Below are 24,330 nucleotides of genomic sequence, written 5' to 3' on the forward strand. Positions count from 1 at the left end.
GAAGCTTGGCTGCTTTTCATGGTCTAGCTGAACAGAATGCAATCATCACACCCCCAACATAACCATATCACAGCAGTTCTAGTTGCCTTTTTTAATGTTTTCGACTTCTAGAGCATAATTTTATTCTTGTATTAAATAGAAATGCTCTGCTTTCCTTTTTACCTTCTACTGTTTTACTTTCTGAAATGTTTCTTGCACTATTCTTTCCTTTCCAAATATGGGTCTCCTCATCTTTTTAGACTTATTTCCTCAAACGAAATCTCATTAGTGATTATTGCCTATGCTACCTTTCTGACACTTTTAGGTATCTTCTTTTTGAGATGAGGAAAACTGAATGAACCCACCATTTAAAAAGCAACTATACTATCCTTGTATAGCCAGCTATTATTATTTTTTCTTTTCTTTCCTCTTTATACCATCTTCTGGACTATTTGCTTTTTGGGTTTTGATTGAAAGTTTAGCTGTGATTCTATAACATAACAACATACAATAATAAACCATTAATCTGTAGTGACCCTCTCACAGTCTTTTATCTTTTCTCCATCTTCCAGAACTCCTCCTCACACCCCAAGTATCTTCTTACTGTTACTACAGTAGTTTCTACTCCACACACTTTAGTGCTTTTTGCAGGAGCTAATTCCCAACACACTGCTACAGCTGGAGCCCCAGGGAGCACATAACTGAACTAGTTCCATGATGCATGTCACCCGGTATGGGCATACGCTGGGAAAGTGCTTCCAGCATCATCAGTCAGGACATAGAGCAAAACTGATAGGGCTAAATAGCCATTCCTCCTCTGTACCATACTGCTGCAGCTGCATGACACCAGAACTGGGCAGAACCTACTCAGCCACAGAAGGGTATGGCTACATGATATGGATTCACACCGAATGCTACCACCCTATGTATGAGACAGATATTTCAGGAAAACACAAACATTTATGGCTTCTTTCTCAGAGTGACGATGGAGAACACTTATTGTTTCTACCTTTAATGAACAGGAACTATGGATGTTCAACACTGCCGACAACATTAAGTTTATCCATAGAGATAAGGAACTCTACATGGCGTTTGAAGAGCAGAAGAGATATGGCAGGGTTCACCTTTCAATGACTGCATTTCCCTCAGCCTAAACTGTATTTACAGACTTTCAGTTCATGAAATTGATGTGAGTGATATTTATCTTGTCTATCCAAGTGTTTACATATTAAAATATTGTCAATTATCAACAACGACTGTGTGTCTGTTCCTCCACTGGAGACAGAAAGTATTAGTATATGCTCGTTAGCAGTGTTATTAATAAGACAATGTTTAATAAAATGTGTGCCAATAAAGTTGGCACCCATCATCTAATAATGGTTTCCTCTTAAGGAGGAAAAAGTGAGATTTAGGAACTCAGCTGAGATGTGGGACCCAGTGGTTCAAGCCCCTGGTCTGCTGTCAGTTTTTTTCTAATCCAACAATTGCAAGGTAGTTAGGGTTTACAAATGAAAAACCAAGAAGATCGTTGACTTTGAAGAAATGCCTAAAATGAAGCTTCTGTTACTGTACACAATGCAGTATCAAGGCAGTGTTGAAGATGCACATTTTCTAAACAGTCTTGTGGGACATTTTTGTTTCCTTCCCATCTCACCTGTTTATACCTCAACTTTGTTTTTATATGACACCTAATACTGACTCCCCGTGCAGTGAGAAACTAAGCTTTTCAGAGCCCAATTTTCCAGGCTCCTTAGGGTCATTTTATTTTCATGCAACCTTCTACCATTCGGACCACGACAATTAACACCATGCATGATCCGAACATACTCGGTAGCTGGCATTTACAAAGCACAACAATCACACGATCCGTGCCGGTGGAAGCATGTTACAACCCCCGTGCCCCCCACGCCCTGCTGCCCCACTGGGCCGGACTGGGCCGGGTCGCCCCCTCCCAGCCCCCCCCTCCGTCTTTCACTGGCTGGAAACTCGCAAAACCCTGGGAGAACCATGCAGGTTACCGCTGTCTGAAAGAAGAACCGTTCCTCTTTCAGACAAGAGTCTTTTGCTCTGAGATGCTACAAATAACCCGGAATTCACAGTAAAATCTGTGGGCATTAGAAGAAAAGAAAAGAAAGAGAAAAAAAAAAAAAAGTAACAGCTGTGGCGGTAGCAGCAGCGCAGCTGGGGCACATGCTGAGGACCTGCTGCTTTTCATGACTTGGTGTTAATTTATTTAATTTGCACTGCACGCTTGGTAGTTGTTGGCCATAATGCAAGCTGTCCATTTGCATTTATGGACAGACAGAATAGGTTATCAATCCCTTCTGGCAGAAATGAAGCACGGAACTTGGACTAATTTTCAAGCCCCGTCCTAAAAACAAGTACCGTGGAAAGCAAGGGGTCCGGAGGGTACTGTACAGAATAACGCAGAGTGCCAGATCCCAAAGATCCTGGCAATCCAGAAATCAGTCACCAAAGATACCACCGTTAGGAGTCAAAATCCTGGTTTCGACCCCGACAATTTTTCTGGTTTCGGAATATCTGAATTAACCCGAATTCCCCCCCCCCCCCCGCCCCCCCAATTTTCCTGCACGAGTCCCGGACCGGAGGGCTGCCCTGACTCTCCAGGTTCTCCCCGGCTGTCCGAAAGCTCTCCTGCCGCCCCCAGCGATTAACGCCGGGGATGTAAACCCACCTCAACCCCCTCTCGGAAAGCGCCGGGCGCTCTGTCAAGTTTCACCGCAGGTTTACTCCGAGCGGCGCCTTCGCTCCGAGCTCCGTCCCCAGCCCGGGCTGTGCCCCCCCCCCCCGCCCCAGCCCACCTCACGCCCGCAGCCGGGCCGGCTGCCCGTCCTCCCCGCCACCCGTGACAAAGACATCCGACGCGGCGGGGCTCGCCGGTCGGGCGGCGATTTGTCTCCGTTCGGCGCCTTTCGGTGCTCCCCCGTCCCCGCGCCCGCTGCCCCAGGCTTCCCCCGTCCCCCGCCCCGGGGCGCTGCTCCCACCCCCCAGGCGGCGGCTCGGCGGTCCCGCCGCTTGCCTCGCTGTTTCCCGGGAGAACTCGGCGGGCTGCGAGAGGGAGACGATTTTAAAGCGGGCTGTGGGGCTGCCCCCCCCCTCCACACACACACACCCCGTCCGCCCCCTCCGCACGCAGGGAAGGCAAAGGAAAAAGTTGCGCTCTCCGGCCGCCCACGCCGGCGCTGCCCGCCCCGCGGCGGCAGGACGGGCCCGGCGGGTGGCGGCCGGGGACCGGGGACCGGGGGGAGGTGGGGGGACGGCGGCGGGGCCGGTGTATCGGTACCTGTGCCGCCGATGCCCTGGCGGGCTGTCTCCAGGGGGAAGATGCCGGCGCACTTCTCCCGCTCCACCTGCCCGCCCAGGCAGAGCTCCGAGATGATCTGCAGCGCCTTGTGGCAGAGGCTGCCCACGCCGTCCTCCGCGGGGAAACTCATCTTCTGCACACACCTCCCCCCCACCCCCCACGGCCGCCCGCTAGCCCATGGCCGGAGCGGGACCGGCTCCGCGCCCGACCCGCGCAGCCTCCCGCGGGCAGCGGAGCGGCGGGCGCGGCGCGAGTGAACCGAAGAAGTAGTGAAGGGGGAGGGGGGGGGGGAGAGGAAAAAAAAAAAAAAAAGGGGGGGGGGGAGGGAAAAAAAAAAAAAAAAAGGGGGGGGGAGAATAAGCATCCACTTAGCAACGCCTTTTGTGCCTAGCGGGCTTCGGTAGGCGGCTCGGCCAATGGCAGCCCAGCGCGGGGGGGCGCAGGTGGCGGGGGGGCTGCTCGCGTCCCCCGGGGAAAGTTTTGCTCCACGGCCCGGCGAGGGGCGGCGGCGCCCGGGCCGACTCCCGGGGTGAGAGCGCCGGTGGGAGCGCGGCGGGGCGGGGCCGGGGAGGGGAGCGGGGAGGTGCGGGGGTTGCGGGGGTGCCGGCGGGAGGAGTGCTGCCCCTCCGCCCAGGGCAGGAGCCCCGAGCCCCGCGGGGGAGCGGTGCGCTTCGTGCGGAGCTGCTCGGTCGCTCATCGCGGCGGGAGGACGAAGCGGAGTTTGTTCGGCACCGCGCCGGTCGTTTTCCCCGGAACGCTATTTCTGAGGTGACCTGGGCAGTGTCATCTTCAGTACGGTCTGCCGAGCAACGTCAGATAACTTCGAGAACCGAGTCACCATCTCCACTAGACTTTTCAGCAGCAGAGTTACGGAATAGTTGACTTGGGCTATTTGTTTAACTTGTAAAGGCGTTAGAGTAACCTTACGATCGTCCCCTCTGTTTCCTCAACAAGTTCTGCAAAGTTGGGGGTTTTTTATAGGTAAAAAAGTTCCAGGTACTGCATGTGCTTGAACATACTTCTAAAAATCAGTACAGCTTTTACTGCTGGTGGTTATTTCACTTAGTGGCTGCATAGCCGGACGAGACTTAAACTGTTAATTTGTTAATATACTTACTGCAATTCTGATACATTTTTATATTTGTGAAGAAAAATGCTTCTTCTTCGATGTCATATGTATGTGTTTCAGTACTTAATTCTGATTAGGCACCCTTGAAAGGAAGTCTGCTAGCAGTTTGCTTAACAGCACTGCCTGTAGTCCGCTGCTAGGGTGTCTCGGTTTCATAAGCATGAGGAGTTAACTTGTACGCTGCTGTGCTTTTTTTCCTCCAGGTTTCAATTTTTTTATCTGTACCTGAAAATTAATAACTCTCTCTAACAAACTGGAAAGCTTAACATTGGAAAACTTTATAACCACCAGTCAATAACTGTAAATTATGAAATATTACAGAAATGTGTATTCCAGTTTTAATTCTGAAATCCTGTACTTTACATAGTACGGATACTTGTAAAAAACAGATGATACTTCTAAAAATCAGCCACTTGGCATTTTGAAGGTTCATGCATTTATGCATGGGAATTCATACACAAGTATTTTTCAAAATCGTAGGGAAGTAATAGCCTCTGTTGTATACAAACTGTAACATCAAGAGAAATTCTGATCCATAATGCTTTTTCACAGATATAGCAGGTATTTCAGAAATACCGGATGCTACTAAAGAAATCATTCCCCGTTCAGTGTGTTTCCTGAGATTAGCATTGTCAAAACTCTGTGTTATTTCTGCAAAGTGTTCTGACAAATCCTAGAATGTTTAGACTGTAACTAGTCAGGACACAGAACTGTGTAGTACTATTTGAAGATTCATTTAACCCTCATAGGGACCTAAATCTGTATAATTATCTCATGAAAATAGGCCTGCTAGCAATAAAAAGGTATGTACATTACAGTGAAGGCAACTGATGCCTACCTCCAGACTTCAAATTATGAACATATTTACTGTTCATGTGACATTTACAGTCCTGTTCCCAAAATTCTGTCATGCACCACCAACTAATAATTAAGCAGTCTGTTTATCTTTGAGACATATTCAGAACTCTAGCAGAAGCTAACAGGAGATACAAATACAGACTGATAAAGGAAGGGTCTTAAACAGAAGTGGGTTTTAATGAGGCAAAGGACTCCATTTAAGGGCTGAAAACTAAGCTCTTCTATTTCTGAACCTTTCTACAGACTGTCCTTGTGCCCATGGATGTATCACACAGTCCACGAGTGAAATTTTTTGTCTCTCAAGTTACTGGCAGTTTTGCCATTGATTATAATAGGGTCAAACTTTCACACATAGATCAGTTTGCCACCCTCCTTGTTTACTTATTGTCCTGATTTCAGCTGGGATAGAGTTAATTTTCTTTCTAGTGGCTGGTATAGTGTTATGTTTTGGATTTACTATGAGAAGAATGGTGATAACACACTGATGTTTTCAGTTGTTGCTAAGTAGTGTTTAGACTAAGTCAAGGATTTTTCAGCTTCTCACGCCCAGCCAGCGAGAAGGCTGGAGGGGCATAAGAAGTTGGGAGGGGACACAGCCAGGACAGCTGACCCAAACTGGCCAACAGTGTATTCCATACCAGGTGACGTCATGCCCAGTATACAAACTGGGGGCAGTTGGCCACGGGGGCAGATTGCTGCTTGGGAACTAACTGGGCATTGGTCGGTGAGTGGTGAGCAATGGCATCGTTCATCACTTTTTTTGTATATTCCAATCCTTTTATTATTACTATTGTAATTTTGTTATTGTTACTATTATCATTATTATTTTCCTCCTTTCTGTCCTATTAAACTGTCTTTATCTCAACCTATGAGTTTTACTTTTTTTTTTTTCCACAGTTTTCTCCCCCCCCTCCCACTGGGTGGGGGGGAGTGAGCAAGTGGCTGCGTGAAGGTGGATGTTTCTGCTGGTGAGATATGTGACAATCTTGTCCTAAACCAGATCCAGACATCTTTTGCTGTTGGGGTCAAGTTACTGATGACAGAAGTTCTTCACTTTTGTGTTGAGGAGTTTAGTCCAAAATGTGAATTCAGGTTAGGATTCATGGCATTTTTCTCCAATGTGTTCTTTCAGTGGAAAACTACTTTTTCTGCATATGAAAGGATATAAAAGCTTGTTTGCTAGCTTGAACTCCCACTGCTTGGTTTTTCAATAGCCTGGGAGTTTTTAAATTAATATGCAGTTGCATCGTGTGCCCTTGTATCCACAAAGACCATTTCCCCTTTGGAAGTGCTCTTAGGCTGTCTCACCACATATGATTTGTTAGGACACAGTGGACTCATGCCTCATAGGTTCCAGCTGCTGGGATCACACCAGACCTTATCCACTCTTGGTATGCTGGCTGCTTGTCATTAGCAAGTTCATACTGGCTTGACTGATTTCTGTTGATTGACATTGACTAGGGGAGAAAATTTCCTTTTCTTCACATTAATTGCAGGTATTCACATCCTCATATTGTCTATGCAATATTCAACCAGTGGTTAGGGTACTACACTTTGGACAGGAAAAACATGGGCTAAATGTACAGTTTTGTAAGATGAATCTTTAACAAACACTGTGTTAGGATTTTTGAAGTTTAGTCAAAATGGGTAGCCTAAAGGCAGATAAGGTTCAGATGTCTGTCAGACTTAAGCTGCACTACTAAGTGTAAGGCCAGAAATTATCATCTGGTGCAAATGAGTGAAGGCCTAGTAATTTGCAAAGGAAGAATGGGCTGGTCTAGTATCAAGTCAAAAGTACTCTCTCTGCTGCAGGTGATGATAAGCAGGTGTAAGAATAGCCATAGTAATGGTATACTCCACACTTTATAGCTTTTGACCACTTTCTGAAGTGAATTTCTGTCTGAAATTCAGCTAGAGTGGCAGTGTACAATACCAAAGACATCTGCAACAGAAAGTAGTCTCTGGCTGCACTTGTAACCGTGCTTGCAAGCAGAGGCTGGCTCTTAGTGTACTGCTGGGCAGGGTCAAAGGAAGGCTTTGTAGATACACTCAGGGAGAGCCATGATTTGCTCTTGACTTGTGCAGTCTTCAACAGCTACCCCCCGTGCTTCTTGTACATCATGCCTGCTCACTTTTTCGCATAAGGACTCGATCTGTATTTTTAACAAGATGGCACCCAGGTCTTAGCTGGAACCTTCAAGTATTTCTTTTTACCACAGCTGAGAGTCTGGCCTTGGTCTCTTGATTTAGAATTAAATGAAGGTACCAAGAAAGCAACAGAGTTGGGGGAAAAGAAACATTTCAGCATTCAGCTTTTAAGAAGCTATGAGTAGAAGAAGAAAGTGAAAACACAGGTTACTAATACAGTTTTTGTAACAAAATTACAAATTCAATTTTTTTCCTGATAGCATCTCCTTAACTTTTAAGTCCCTGTTAAACAGCAAAATAAAGCCTGAAACATTAAAGATTGCTTTACTCTAGCTGCATATTTTTAACCCTCTCATTTTGAGTAAGTGCCTTTCACTCCCAATGTTAAAAAGAGAGAGAGAGAGAGAGCTGTCTGACAGGCATTATTACAGTTATAGAGCAATCCAGGAGACAGTCAACACGGAACGTTCCTAACCTGCAAATTAGAGAGGAAGGGTGCCATGAGCTATGTAAAGGTGCTCATAATAACAGACTGAAACATTATGTCAGCTGGATATGGGAACGCTGCTGTTCTTTGCATCCTAATTGAATGAAGATGAGATCATTTTGGTCAGAATTGGGCCTCCGCTCATGAGGTAAAAAGGCTAGCACAGGAATCCAGTGCATGAAATCACACCCTTCCTTCTTGTGACATGAAAAGGTAATTGCACGGCATCGTTTTGTCATCAAAGCAAACACTGAATAGGTTGGGAGAGAGCTTCCAGCTTTCAGAATGTTCAGAACAGCCTCTCTGGAAGAGGACTGAGGCCTCATGGCTACAGCAGCGAAGGGCCACAGTGTGAGTTCTCATTTTCCAACAGTCTTCAGGCTGTCCCTGGGACTTTGAGGGAGACTCTTAATATCTCTGAGTTACAAACTATAACATGAGGTCAGTAACACTTTTTGGTATCCTTTATTTGTCTTGTCTATGTAAGGTTTGAACAGGAACCCTATCTTAGTTTTAGACGTAATACAAAAGAGTTTAAATTTCCTTTTTTCTACCATTCTTCTCAATTTCCTCTTCTCACTGCAATACTTTCATAGTATCTGGTACAATTTAGCCCTCATCTGGGTTGCTTTTTCCAACTTCTAATTTGCTATGAATAAAACCCACAACCCAACCACAAAGAGGACACCCACCCCACCCCACCCCACCCCATTTGGTCTAAACAGATGCTTCCTCGATTTTCAGAAATGCTGAGCAATGATTACTTTTTTTTTTCCTCTTAATTTGGTGTAGTTGATACTTAAGTCTATAAGTCTGAGCAAAGGAGTCCTACAGGACCTGCACAGACAGCTGAAGCAAATTTGAGAGTCAGCAGAAAATAATGTTTGCACTTTTGTGGAAATGTTTCTTGAAAGATGTATGGCATGGAATAATTTATGGAGATTTCGTATGTTATAATTCTTTGAGAATAATTGGTTAGGGACAGAGGGCAAAGTGATTACTATCCTATTTTATTTCAAATCATGCTTTGTAAGTGATACACGGGATGGGGAAGTTTTTGGTGTCTCAGAGTCCTGAATCCACTGTGAATTGTTGTTTGCTTCTCAGCTACTAGCTGGTAATTAAATAAAATACTTTTTTTTTTTTTCTTTTCTGCAAAGTATAGTCTTTTGTGTGGCTATTCAAGCAGAAGGAATAGCGAAGCAATCCATTGGGAAGCCAGCAGGTCCCAAGAGCTCATCCTGGCCATCTGGGGGAATGGCTGCGTGGTCTGGCACACCATTTGCCCCCTATGTAGATTTTAAGGCCTGCCTTAACCTTAGGCATACCTAACCAGTTATGTGCAAAGGAGCTGTGAACATTCATTGATTAATGACCACATAATGAACAAGTATCTTGCTGCCAGGGTGTGGGAAGGGCCGGCAGCTCCCTGAGGGCCATGGAGTCCAGCCCCCGGCAGCCAGGGCCTGCCCCACCTCCCAGCCAGGAGGAGGGCAGCCGGGGGGACACTGGGGGCAGCCCTGGCCCTGGGCATGTGGCACCTCCGTGGGGACGGGGATGGGCTGAGGCTGGGCCAGGACGTGGGGCCAGCTTGGTGGGGCCCATGGCCAGGCAGGGCAGGGCTGTGGGGAGCTGGAGACCGGCCCTGCTGCGGTGTCGCTGGGACGGGGACTGATGGGCCCCAGGGCTGAAATGGAGTCCTGGGCCATAGGTAGGATGAGGGGAGCTCCAGAGCAAGGGCAGGGGTGGACTGGCCTGGCAGTGCCCTCAGGGCCCTGACAGTTGATACGTAAAAGGTCATAATTATTATGAGACGGAAGTAAACGGTGCTTAGGAAACCTCATCTGGCTAATCTTCAGTCCTAAATGGGGTGAGACTGTGGTTGAAGACATCGTGCCCTGTGAGGAGGTGGCTCCAGACTGGTGACAGACAGTGGAGCAAGGTGGCAGTGACTCCTGTTGTGTGATGGCTAATTACATGTTGGAAAAGGTGAGAAGAGCGGTCCGGAGACAGCTTCCTCCTCTGATATTCTTTTTTTTCTTACCAGATAAAGTATTTTTGAGGCTAATAAGCCTTTTTTATCTGCCATTTTTCAGTTGAAGGGCTTCCTTGTCTCTGCTCTGTGACAGCTGGCTCTACCACCTGCATCACACAGCCTCTCATTTTTATTGTTTTTCACCTACTTTTTGAAACAGAAGAAAGGCAAGGCCACAGAGAGGAAACGTGTTCGAGCATGTGTGTGTGACATGGTGCCTTAAAAAGAGATATTCTATTGAATGGTAGCATGTTAACGATTTCTGTTGCCTTTTTTCTTCCTATTACGTTCCCTTCTTTCTCTTAGTTTCACTTATTGAGGAATGAGGTTGTGACTGGCATTTGAGAGGTTTCTTCAGCTGTGGATAAGAAGTCATGCTCAAAATAATCTCCAGATTTGTGAAGTAGGTGGGTTTGAAGAGCCCAGAATAATAGAATAATGATTTTTTTCTTTGTCAGCAAACTTTTCAAAGTTTTTCCTCAAAGTCAGCTTCCTCATAATACTCTGTCTCTGGTAATACATGCCAACCATAAACCTTGGTGAAATAAGGTATGTTTTGCTACTAGAATAGTTCAATGCAGCCAGATTTTGCTGATTAATTTGGGCTATTCATCTGCATCTAATGAATTTATGTCTCTGTGTGCCTTCTAGTGAGATGGCTATGAGCATGCTCCTTATTGATTTCCAAAAGTTATTATCAACCTGAACCCAGACACAAGTAGTTTGGTGATTATAATTTTTTTTTCTGGTTTTGTTCCTCTGTGCTTGATCATTTCATGGTACAGTGCCTCCTATAACAGCTCCAAATTTTGTTTCCGATTTATTTCATTGGAAAACCTGATAAATTAAGGATTTTGTGGCCCATTATGTCGTATCCCCCTCTCACGGCGACACTCTTTGGTGAATGTATTATAAGGTCCTAATGGAGCAGTACAAAACTCACTGAAATAATTTGTGGTAGTGCAAATATAGCAAAAACATTTGTTGTGAAGGACTACACTCTTCTGCTGCAATACATTGAGACATCTCCTGTCTAAGCTAATTAGAATAAAATAGGTCAACTATTTATGAAATGAACACCTGTTCATCTAAGCTATCAATAGCCACTGAACAAAATTATTACATCTATATCAATCCTTTAGTTCCACATAATAGAAACAAATAATTGCTACTCAGCATTGTCAAAAGAGTAAAGCTCCATGCTTTTAAAAGACACCAGCTCTGCCTTGACATTCATTGATGATAAATGAGCCTCATTTCAGCATTTGTTGAGTGGAGGAGACCTTTATCCTGTGACATTGTACTATTCCACTGTCATTATTTCTTAATTATCTCCGTCAAAACTAGTTTGGAGCTTGGTATATGTTACTGGCCAAATCCAGCTTTGACTTAAGCGGGTACAATGCCATTTACTCACAACAGAAACTACGTCCATTTGTGTCAGGACTGAGCTTAATTCTCCGCTCTTAACCAGTGGCTCATGATTCACTCTTCTTGTTCACAGCAGATGCTGGAAAATGAACTCAGAAAACTAATTTTTACAATGAGAAGATGCCATTCAATACACATCTGTGGATCAGTCCCACCCTGCCATCTTCCTCCTCTCCTTGTCACCTGCCCTTGTTCTGCTGGGGAAAAAGGAGAGCTGCCCTAACAGGGTGTCTGACATGTCCTACAAGCCACATTTGCTATTTGCACAGTGAGCTATGTTCTTTGAAGGTCTGATGGTGGCAGCAGGAATGTAGTACTCCTTGGCCATCCTCAACCAAAGTGGTCCCCTTAGGTAATTAAAAATTAATCAGATTCTCCCTGCTGTGCTCAAGGCTTTTGAACTTTAACAACTGATGCTAGACCAACTTTGGCTAGACCATGGGACCATAGTAAAGTGCCCAATCATAAAGTGATGTATCATGTGCTGATTCTGAGACAGCCTGTTTCCCACCTAGGTCATGGTAAATAAATACTGTTAGGCTTAGAAGGATGTTTTCTATTCTCTAATAATTTGTAATTTAATTTTTTTCAGTGAGAGAAAGGAACTAATCTCTGGTAATTCTAATTGAAACAACTTCAATTCTGTGTAATCAGTCATTTCAGTGATTTCTTCCTAGCCCTTAATCACTGCTCTCCCTTTAGTTTACAGTCAGGGCAATAAGCCAGAAACAATGCTCTAAGACAATGTATTAGCACTGTGCAGAGACCTGTTTATGGGGTCTTTCATTAGCAAGCAGGGTGCAGTTGCTACTGACCAAAAAAATTGGTGGGGATGGGGGCTGGCAGTCTGCATGGTTTCCCAGAAGAGATGGGAAGGGAACACATAGGGCCATGGCATCAGTTTTTCCTCCAGCACTGACTGACAAAAAGGGGCAAGTCTGGTACATTGGAAGAAGCATGCTGCACCTCTTTGAAGGGTTGTCTTTTCCCTTTCACTTGGCCTGAGGAAAGTCAGATTTGCTGGTGGACTCCTCCTCATACAATAGTTGTGGTTTTGCAAATGGCATAAATAAATGCCAGGAATGTTGATTCCCTCCACCCCACCCCAAACTCTGGTTACCCATCTTGAATTAATTATCATATCACAAAGTAAAATATTTACAAATTTTTTGATCTAGTGTGTGAGCACTGAGGAAACTGACAGCAGCAGAATCCGTCTATAAGTCACAACTATTAATAATTGTGAAGGCTACATCAGGGCTATTTTATTTTAAGTGTACTATAATTCTTTTCTTTTCTTTTTTTTTTTTTTTTTTTTATGCTTATGGAAAAAATAGATTTTTTCATCTTGTTTGAATATGCTGTCACATTGGCCCACCACATGGATAGGAGTCCTGTGATGTATACACAGATGTCAGAATGGATCAGGATATAGGACAGTATGCCCATAATAACAAGTCAAGCTTGTAAACCAACATGTTTCACATGTGGCTGTATCCTGAATATTCTTAGCAAGATTTTATATCAGGATTTCTAACTTGTCATTCAATCATTGTGTATATATATGAACAGCATTTAAATAAATAAATTCTGGTGACGCACAAAGTTAAAGGGGAAGGAGCAGAGCCAAACTTTCTTGCTAGTACACCTGAGTCTCTAAAACATGTAGTTCACTACCTTTCACAGGCAGCTTCTCTTGATATCTGGTCTCTGTGTCCTTACAGGAAGGTGTCATAATATGTATTTCATTCACAAAATAACTGTCTGACAAGGAACATGACAGAGTTGTAGAGGATGCTTTACAATTTCAAAGTCCCTTAAGAAAATCTATACCTGCAAGATGGCACTCCTACATTTTTTCATAATTAGTTGTCACAAGTACTTTTTCTCTTAAAAAACATGAGCTTTTGCCAAATGGTTTACAACGCACACACTGAAAGGCAGTAAATATCATGATAAAACATTATAATGATGATCTGAATCAGTCATATATTAACTGACTGATAACAAACCTCTGGCGTACTCTACAATGTCCTCCCATTCACTCTAAAATTCAGAAATCAAGCCACAGTTTTAGGGTAGAATCACTGCCAAATAACTGTGAACATTGAGTGTTTAGTGTTATTTTCTTAACAATGAACGATGCCCTTAGGGAAAAAAGTCTGAGAAGATGAACTTTAAAAATGTAGGTTTTAAAGCAAAGGAGAAAAAAATAAAAGCAAGCTTTTTCATAAATTTAAAAGCTTTTACGTGAATTCTGAATCTGGCACTGCAGACATTAATTTCTTCCCTCAGTAAAGATAAAAATATAGCCAAACTCTTCTCCATATCGAGTCATAATCCGATTTAATGGAAAGAAGCCTGCAAAGAATCCACTTGTAGGTCTGGTTATGAGGCTGGTCCTATACACAGGTTTTCATGAGGTTTTGCTCTATTTCAGAGCAGCCTGAAAGCTTTTTTAAAATACACTAACAGATTGTGACTCCATTGTGACAGTCCACCAACTAAAGATCAGCTAGAAATCACAGCTCATGAGTGCTTAAGACCTAGGCCTATAAAAGAAGACTGTAGAAGAATTTATGGGTAGGATTCATCTTGGCTACATTTAGATATCTACAGTGTAGATGCATGTATCTCAGCTGTCATCCATATATAGCTTATGGACAGAAGGGGGTACTGTATTGTTATTTGTCTGAGGCCTCTCACATGTTTGTCTTAAGATGAGGTAAATTTGTCCCTTAGCATAGGTATTCTTCTCCATTGACTGTGAAGGGATGACCAGCTCAGACAGTCATGTGAATCCCAGTGCAGGACAGTAAGTCCAATGCTGTGATTTAGAATTTCAGTCTTCTAAGATAATGGCACCCATAGAGAGCATCAAGGTGTTGCAGTATACCATGAAACTATAGAACCAAGAGGTTCTGGGGAAAACAATTCCCCTTTTGGTAGCCTTCCAGTTCCTCCCTCACACAGTCTGATCTCATGGGTGTGCTTGGATTTGTTCCCTGATGAACATCATCCATGTTGGAAGCCACAGGCCAAGATAGTCCTGAAGTTCCCTTGTACAACCTCCTCCTTCAGCTACTCATTTTCTGGGAAGCCAGAACACTTGTCTGAACATAAAACAATTTATGTTTTCCCTGCCTAACTTCCCTTCCTCTGGAGCAACCATGCCTCAGTTCTGGAGGGTGTGACTGCGACTCAAATGAATATGTAGAGGCTCCATTGTGGGTCATAAGATTGTTATAGCAACTAGATTATTAAGTACTGATATGGTATTTGCATACTGCTCATCCTTACCAGGAAACAGACACTCTCTAAGTTGCTTGAATGATCTAATGTAAGAGAAAGCATGCTCTAATAGAGCTATTGTACAGGAGCAGGGTTTGCTCTCTCACAAAACATGATTGAGACCGCATACTTTCCAAAGCTCCCTGGCAATGAGTAGCTGTCTGTGCGAACAGTTGATTCATGCAGGTCTCATGAGCCTAACAGTCAAACAGTAATAGATTTCCTGCATATGCATAGGCCTATGTGGGCAGCGCATGTTAAAATTGGCAGCTCCGAGATGCATAGAGAGCCCACAGTTTATATAATGGCTTTGCTATTATAGCCCTTGCTCACTAAAGGGAATTACCTGCTTTGGGAGTCTCCTTCTCCCTGAACCCACATATTCTAGGTGTTGCATGGCAGTGTGTTAGAACAATTAGGAAGAACCAGAAATTCCTTAGTCTGCGGAGCTGCCTGAATGACAGCAGAGTTTGGACTGAAGATGAGAATCTGACCCACAAAGCATATCCATGGATCCAGATGGTATTGCTCTGTGGTTATGTGTAATTACTTATAATGAGTATAGATGTACCCTCTAAGAAGTGGTAAATCTGTTCAAAGAATGAACTGGAATAGGCTGGACTGGAACAGCCTTAATAAAAGAATAAAATAAATGTGTGTGTCTGCACACTTGCAAATGCGCTTGTGTATATGTTATACACGTTGCGTATGAGGAACAAACCTAAATAGTAATTATCTTTGTAGCAATCTTTCCACATCATAAATAAGATAACATTATATAATTTCTAAATAGTAAGGTAATCTGAGCTCATTGGAGAGGACAGTAAGACCAGGAGCTAGTGAAGTAATCATTTTATATTGGTATTTTTCATGGAAGTGATGGTGAAACTCATGAACTGAAAGTGGTTTTCATGGAAAAATCAGCATGCAGATGTAATGGAGAATGACATCTAAGGAATCTATTATAAAACATTTAGAAAAACTTTCAGTACACAACATTCATGTGATATTTGGTGAATATACCTAATGAAAATAAGGAGTAAAATAGAAGAAAAACTGGCATGAATATGAGTTGTAGTTAGACAACTACCTGAGTGGTGATAATTACTAACCAGAAGAGGTTTTTCAGGGGAACTAAGGAAAAACATTTGAAAAGATAGAATCAAAGAAAATATAGGTAAACTGGGAAAATAAATGGATGCATAAAGTTATGCCTGCTCTGACTAGTTAAAAAAACAAAACACCTAAATAAGCAGCAAACTTTACTTAAAAGGTAATTATAAGACAGGAAATAAAGTAGAAAAGCAGGCTAGAATAGGAGGCTGAGATTGACACCAATATATTAGTGAACAGTGTATTGAGTAGAGAGAGAATTAGTGAAGTTGGCCAATGAAGTGCAGAGGCACTTATTTTTGATTCAAGAGCTGGTGACATCGTATTTATTACAGTATGATGGAGAGAGTTTGGGGTTACATTCTATCGGCCGGGAATCTCTAGCTCATTCATTTTGCTTGGCAGTACCAGATAGCCTTCACTCTTACCCATAGTTAGTAAACAGTATGCTGAGGAAGCATCATAATTCACTGGTTTTATCAATCATCTCAACCAAAAATCTGTATGTCCTTTGGCTGGGAAACACAGACTAGGAATGCACATCTGTACTATACCAATAAAACAGTGTGTATGCTTACAGGTTTTGAGCAATTTTTTTTAAAATACTGATTAAAATACTGTACACAATGATGCATTCAACACTTTAAAAATACAATAATACAGCACTTTAAAGTATGAAATTTGTTTAATCTCAGTTGACTAGAACCATGATAGTTCATAGTTGATGGGAAGCTTGTTGAACAGTAAGAATTCAATTAGCATTCAAGATGAACATCTCATTTTAACTGTTGTAGAGAGAGCTATATGCATATTTATATATATATACATATAATATACATATATGCATCTATAACTGGTTTCTCAGTGTCCAAATTTCAACTACCTGCTGCTTGTGCTTTCTCTAATTTGTTATTGTCCTACAGTAGCAGAACAGTCCTGAAGTTGTCTCTGTAACTGATTAATATTATACAATACCTACTTAGGACCAATCCAAAGCCACTTGAACTAATGAGAAGATTCTTATTGACTTCCAGGGGTTTTGGAGCAAGCTCTCAAGAGATGTCTGTTACTCAACAAATGCACTAGATTTCTGCTGTTATATAATTCTAGATCATTAACATTTTTTTTTTGAGAAAATTGGAAGCAGAAGGAACAAACAGACCATTTTTTTGTTATATATACGTACATATACGCATAATGCACTTATCTTTGAAATAGTAGATTTGCTCTAAAGCCTTTCATATACCAATACATATATCTTTTAATAATGTACAACTGTCTAATGTGGTTTTTTAGGCATTTTATCTTTGGGTACTAAATAATTAATCACTTCATCTTACTTTTCAGTAGAGGGCACTCAGAACAAATCATAGATCAAAATAATGTAAAAAAGACACTAAACATAATGCAAGATATTAATTAAAAACACACCCGTGTCTTAAACAAGACTACTATATATTTACACGTTTCATATGTTAAGCAACTGTATGAAAAGATAAAACTTTTCAAAACTTGAGCTCTCTCTTGTGTACGTTCTTACGTATTTCACAGCGTGATGAAAGCAAGCTATTAAACTTTGAGAAAAAGTGGTTTGTTCATTTTTATGGATTAACTAGCCAGAGTCTAATAAAAAATTTAACAACTTTTTAATGAACTAAGCCTGTCCTCTCTTTCCAGACATAATGAATAGTGTGTATAGGTCTTGGCAATAGACATTATTCCCTTTTTTGGTACAGATAATTTAAAATATGCAAAGTAGAAAACATTCAGGCTTTGTTTCCAGCATGAACTGATCTGTTAATAAAGAGAATAGGGTCCTGATTCCTCACTGTTTTCATCTAGCTTTTATACCAGTATAACTCTAATGAATGCAGCTATCGCACCATTATAAAAAGAGTAATGCAGTGTGGATCTGGATAAGCAATTTGATTATATTACATTTCATAAAGAAATACTGCAGATTCAAATGAGCTTTTATAAAAATGCTAATATTTTAAATAACATTCAAGAAAAGAATCAACCTTTGTCACTTAGAAGACATTTCCAAGGAGTTGTAAAACATAACAAATTTAACAAATGAAAACTTTTGATGCCTTTCATACAGTAGTTATATAAAAGCTCCATTTTGCTCTATAAATAGAAAAGAGAAGCTGTTTCTTTGGTTGTGGGGGTTTTTTATTTATTTATTTTTTATTTTACCATACAGCTATCTGAACTTAGAATATGTATCTGTAGTTGATAAAATGAATACTTTGTGAATTCATATTTACTAACCTGATCCCACAACCTTCATACACACAAAAGTGTTTCATGAACATATGGTTTAGTTAGTTTTTTGCACGAAGGGCTTCCGTGCTTACCTGGAGATTAACATCTATCATCTATTATGTCTGGACCAAATCTAGAAAATAGGGTATGTGTATCTGTCTGTATCTACATAGAAAGAAATGTCACTCACAGACTTCTAATTATTTCTTCAAATGATAATTTTATACCTTTTTATACATTTTCTGTTCTTGTGGAATGCTAAAACTGCTACTGCTTATCTACAGAAGAGGTACATCAAGACAGTAAATTTTCTTATGCTTTTCCCAAAGCGTGATTCAAATTTGACCTGCTGGAGGAGAAGGAAATGCCATCTGCATGCTAATTCGTTACTGGGCATGATTTCTTGAAAAATGGCCATGCTAAGGTAAGTCGTTAGCACACTATTTTCAAGACTCAGTGACTAAAAGTACTGACTTTAGCCATAGATACTATGAATTTATTTTGCCATGTAATGCACCTCACTAATACTGCACTACCCCTGCTATGCTAGTGATAAGTTTCTATTAAAGTAGCTCTGGTAATCATCCAGAACCAGGCACCAGTTCTTTGAGGCTAACCACTAGGTATTAGCAGGAAAATTGCAAACTCAGTTTATTTCTGAGCTAAACTGGCACCAGAATCTGAAGTTGCTTCTGTAGAGGTGAAAAGCTAGAAAGCTAATCTACCATACTGCTAACTCCAAAGGTTTAGCCAGTCCCGTATCCCTGTGTGACATAATTCAGGGCTGTTATTTTTGGAAATGTATAACCCTGGTGATTTAGATATTGACTTTAAAGATCTTCCTAGAAGAAAGTTTATTATATTATCTCTCCTTCATATCAGAAAAGTACATACTGTGAAATTAATACTATTTCTCAGAGAAGGAAGATAGCCTGTGCTCTAGCTTTATTGGGGGAAAAAAATCTTTAACACAAAGTCATTTAAATGTGTTTTAGAAATGTACGTGTTATGTTTGAAGAAGACTGTGACCTGAAAAGAAATACATAGACATGGTTATGCTCTTTGAAATACATATATGTGTAAAGTATTTTATGTATATGTGCTAGTATTTTAGACTCCCACAATGATACTTAGGACTATGTCAGAAATTTAAATACTAAATAGAAACATTGAGTATTTGTGGTTCTATTCTGCATAGAAGTACCTTACATTATAAACTGTGACAACAAGCAATGCCCATATAAGAAGCGCGTACAGGTCTGGTTTTGTTTTAGATCAAGAGTGCAATTCCAGTTGTCTCCTTTCTCTCTGCTTTGGTTTGCATCTTAGACTGATCTCAGAGATGAATTGGATTCCTTTCCAAAGAAATTAACCTGGAAGAAGAGATCCAGGAGTGTGCTTAACATGCTTCAGCCACTAATGATTACTCATTATTTATTCATCAAGGGCCCAGCTTAAACCTCCTGAAAAACGTAGTGTGGGTGTTGGGTTCTCAGCACCAATGGTTTCACCCTGTGGGGCTCTCCTATTGTGCTGTACTACTTGTAATACAGGCAGTGCCAAACCAACCCAAAATCTGTATACTTTAAACATCTTAAAAACTCTCATTAGTATTTCTTGGTCCATAAACTATGCAGGGGCAGTTTATCACAAGCATTTGAAAGCTGAAATTTGTGCTGTGTTGGTTGATTTAAAATGTATATTCAGATCAGTTGGTAAGTTTCATATCCTGATTAACTGAGGATGGGAATGGAATATTCATGTTTATAAATTCACAGTTTGTTTTCCACAAATATTCTCCAGAGGTCACTTAAAGTTCAATGTTTTATATATTTCTGCCAAAAAGCAAGTTTGCTGTAAAAGTCAAATACAAAAAGGTTCATGATTATAAGCACCGTGAGAGCAAATTAATCTTCTTAGAAATGGTTTTACACTCTTTGCGCAGGACTAATTTGGTCTGCATGCTTTTTCAGCAACAGAAAACATAGGTTTTGACTGTTTTAATAAACATTTATAATGTTAAAATATTAATAACCACAGGAAAAGTGATTATTTTTACTTGAAAAATAAAACGTTAATGATGGCTGGAGGAATCATTGTCCTTTTGCATAATGGCATGAAAAGCAGCCACACAATAAAATATCAAAAGAGAAGACTTTTATCTATTTTTTTCTGACACAACACATTTTACATTGTTGAAAATATTATTTTTCAAAATGTCAGTTCCTATTTAACTTTATATGTCATTGCCCTCATCCAGCCACAGCTGTAAACTGTCTTATGTGGATTTTGCTATTAAGATGCCATACCTGCTTAGATAAATGAATAAAAGTGGGAATGTGGAAGAAACCGTAACTGCCTACTCCCATAAAAAATTTCCAAACATGCAGAAGATTTGATGGATGCCACAACAGCATGGGTTTTTTTTAGGCCTCACAAGGAATTATAGAAGTTGCAAACAACATTCATTATACGGAGAAATTTTAATTTAATCTTAATTCTTAAACAATAAGTATTGGCAAAAGAGCAAGGACTTTATCCTTCAGATTTTTCTACATGATGCTTTGTTTCTGGGTCTCTGCATAGGCACAGTAGCTCACCAGCACAAAGCCATCTGCAGAACTGTTGTCTTTGCACTCCTTTAAAAAAAGTGATCTTTTTTTACCCAAGCCGTATTCAAGAGATTTAGAGATTGAATGGCTCAGTTTATCAATGCTAAGCACAAAGAAGAACAATTACTAAGCTATATCGAATCAGTCATGTGTTAAGTTTGGCACCTTTTATTTCTGAATGTTCAGATAGAAATTCTGTAACACCAACTTTTTGCTGACAGGTACCTCAAGAAAATATACGCCTTAACTTCTTGTGTAATGAATGAATATGTCCATTGCTCATACATATATTTTTTTAATCTTGTCTTTTATAATTTGATTTAGAGCCTGCCTTGAAATAATATTTTCTGGAAGAAAACTTTCTAGGACATTTCCACAGGTCATAAACATTAGATTTCAGATCAGATATATCCCAATAAATACTTTTATTTTCAATTCTATCTGACAGTTACATGGGAAACTAGTTGTCCTGTTTCCTAATTTCTAGATCAGAATTAAAATAACATTGGTCCTAGGATGGTTTATGCTTTTTCCAGGCTCTTGAGAAGAGAGAATGGGCTTGAGCTAATTTTTATACCTCCAGAGTAGATATAATCATTTGTAATCTTTCCGATGTTTGAATTACATTTGACTATGCTGTAACACCGTACATGCCTTCATTTCCACAAAGCACTGCAAACATTCTGGCAGAAAAAAAAAAGCGCACATTCTTTTGTGCATATTCATATTAGCCTAATGATACCAGCACAGGCATGATAATGATAACAAAAGAATGCAGTCACAGCACTGCCAAACTGCTTAATACCAGTCTCCCTCTATCTCCGTATCTACTTTCTGACAGCAGTCAGTATTTGATGCTTTGGGGAAGAGTGCAAGAAACAGCAAGAGCAGAATGATCATCCTCCATCTACCAGCTTCTAACTACCTTCCTGATTTAAAGTTTGCATCCATCTAACTGTGTTAATAGCCACCAAAGGACCTCTTCCTTCTGAATTTTTCTGATCCAGATCTAGTGTCGGGACTCTTCAGACCAGTAGCTCCATGCCTCTGATTAGGAAAGAAAAGAAAAAAAAAAGAAATTAAGATCTTTTTATCCAGAACATCATATTTTAGGGTCATAATCAGAATCTGTTGTATATGCATGTTTTTATATATTTCCTAAATAAAACTTTAAATCACATCATCAAAGCAAACTGATCCAGCCTTTTACTGGTGCAGATGACTATGCAGAGCAAGCTTACACCAGTCTTGTGTGCTCGTAGCCCAGCTGCTTTGAATTGCAGTCTGGTGGCACAGTGCAAACTCACCTTCAGTACTGGTGCTAAACAATGACTGGAACAATACGAATCATGGCCACCCCCATGCCACCTTTGCTGGAGGGCTGGGGGGGAAGTAAGCAATAACTTTAAGAGAAGAAACTGGATTAAATAGCTGGGCAGTGTCATGCCTTAAATGACTGCAGCAAGATCTGCCAAAGCTCACCTATCCATTCTACTGCTGAGAAATGTAGTCAAAATGGCTGCTATCAGCTCTGGTTTGATGAGGTAACAAGATTATTATGCACACAGGCGAGATAGCATAAGATTTTCCTTTTACAGAAAATATCAGGATTTTCTACGAGTTCCAGAATTCATTATTCTTTTTGATACAGGAAGAAAGTAGTATGCTTAAATGAATGAAAAATGGAGTATGTGTTTCCACGTGAGGTACTTGTTATTCATAATGTCAGGTGGATGCCATCCTGATCAGGCTGCAGAAAAGAAGAAGGGAGAATGGTGTGCAGCTGCATGGTTAAAACCATGTTATGGATGTGAGAGTACATTCTGAACTAGGCAGTGCTAGTGAGGTTAAATTTTCCCAAAGTCAGGACAATAAAGTTTGCAGAGCTTCTGCTTTCGAAACTTGCTTCTTACTTTATATGGAGACTTCCAGCTGTATTAATAGTGCCTTCCTCCAGTACTTTCTGAAGTGTGGACATATACAGGAGTCTAGCGCATTTCTTCAGAAATGTAGAGAAAGTAAAGCTCTCCTAGAAATGTAGCACTTTAAAATTAAAATTTCTTTTAGCTCCTGCTCTTTCATAGTAGATACTGTTCCTATGAAACTCACCCATAATATAAATGCATCACAAAAAAGAAAAATGGAGATTTTCCTTATAATCATTGTACATGTATGGCATAATTTAAATTAGAGATGTGGCAGTTGATCTCCTTTTTCTGTTAAATATGGAACTCGGGGGCCTAAGTCAGGACTATTGATTCAGCACTGTGGGCCGAGTCCCAAAATAATGACAGTATTGACATACTGAGCCTTGCAATGATCAGGACTCTTTGCAGATCTGGCTCCATATGCAAAGTGTTATTAATGAGGAGAGGACAATGAGTGCAAGCAAATGAGTGGCTTTTGAGAGCTTCTTACCCTCCAATTATTAAACTGATTTCTTCATTTTGGTCATGTAGCAAATTATTTCCTTGACCATTTTTTGGAACAAAGAACAAATCACATAAGGGACTTTGCAGATGAAATAAACGCTGAAGGGGACTAGCAACACAGTCATTATGTGAGCTCTCTGGCTATCTAGCTTAATACTAGTTTGGCAAAACAATTAAACTGCTAACTGTCACTGGCTAGAAAATAGAACATTGTTATAATACTCCAGCTACAGAACAGAGAGTATACTGCAGTGAATAATCCAGTTATAAATATATAATACCAATCAAGTAAGGGAGTAAAAATCTAAGCCTGTCTTCTCATTTTTGAAAGGCAGTAGGGTGCTCTAATGCCAGGAGCAGTGCCTGCAATGAGTTTTGAGACCAGCTCCAGGTTGCCCAGCAGAGACCTTCATGCTCTGTTACTTATATGTCTGATTTGGGGCTAGCACTGCCTATCCCAGGGCAGTGATTTTAATCCTGGAGCTGTGCAGTTTTTGCCCCAAACTTAGATCTATCCAGATACAATGTCTGCTAAATAACACGATGAAATCAATCTATCGCTAATCTATTAATTAACAACAGCTTTCCAATACTGATGTTTAGCGTCAAAGTTTTGTCGCAAACTGAAAGAATAAGATCGCTCCATTCTGCAGGATTTCTGCAAAAAGTATTTCTGGTTACACATATGAAGCACTAGATTCTGTCGCTCCTTAAGTATGTACAGATCTGGCAATGAGGAAGTCAATGTGGCCATATTCAGAGCATTGTCCTGTTTTAGTGAGAATGAGGTTGTCAGAATCTGGCCAACACTTGCACCATTTGGCAGTAAATTACAGGACAACATGTACTGAACAAATGGGAGAAAATGCAGGGTAAACTTGGATATTAAATGCTTAACAGAGCTCCATATTCCCATGTGTGTTGTGTTGACATGGCAAGGTTTTGGTGGCAGGGGAGCTACAGGGGTGACTTCTGTGAGAACCTACTAGAAGCTTCCCCTATGTCTGATAGAGCCAGTGCCAGCCAGCACCAAGACAGACCCACTACTGGCCAAGGCCAAGCCTACCACTGACAGCGGTAGCATGTCTGGGATAAAAGATTTAAGAAAGAACGAAAAAAACCCTATGCAACTGCAGCTGAAGAGAGGAGTGAGAACATGTGAGAGGAACAGCCCTGCAGACCCCCAGGTCAGTGCAGAAGGAGGGGGAGGAGATGCTCCAGG

At 41.1% G+C, this 24,330-nt stretch overlaps 1 protein-coding gene across 1 annotated transcript in view; it reads right to left on the minus strand.

The window, feature by feature from the left end:
• The window catches only part of SYT10 (synaptotagmin 10), a 37,155-nt gene extending 33,721 nt beyond the window's left edge, over window positions 1-3,434 (minus strand). Inside the window, exon 1 of the mRNA XM_049821735.1 lies at window positions 3,284-3,434. Within this exon, the coding sequence (XP_049677692.1) occupies window positions 3,284-3,434 (151 nt within the window). The remainder of the gene's footprint in view (window positions 1-3,283) is intronic.
• Between the last annotated feature and the right edge of the window lie 20,896 nt (window positions 3,435-24,330).

The sequence above is a fragment of the Accipiter gentilis genome, chromosome 18 (assembly GCF_929443795.1).
Source record: "Accipiter gentilis chromosome 18, bAccGen1.1, whole genome shotgun sequence".
Lineage (NCBI taxonomy): Eukaryota > Metazoa > Chordata > Aves > Accipitriformes > Accipitridae > Astur > Astur gentilis.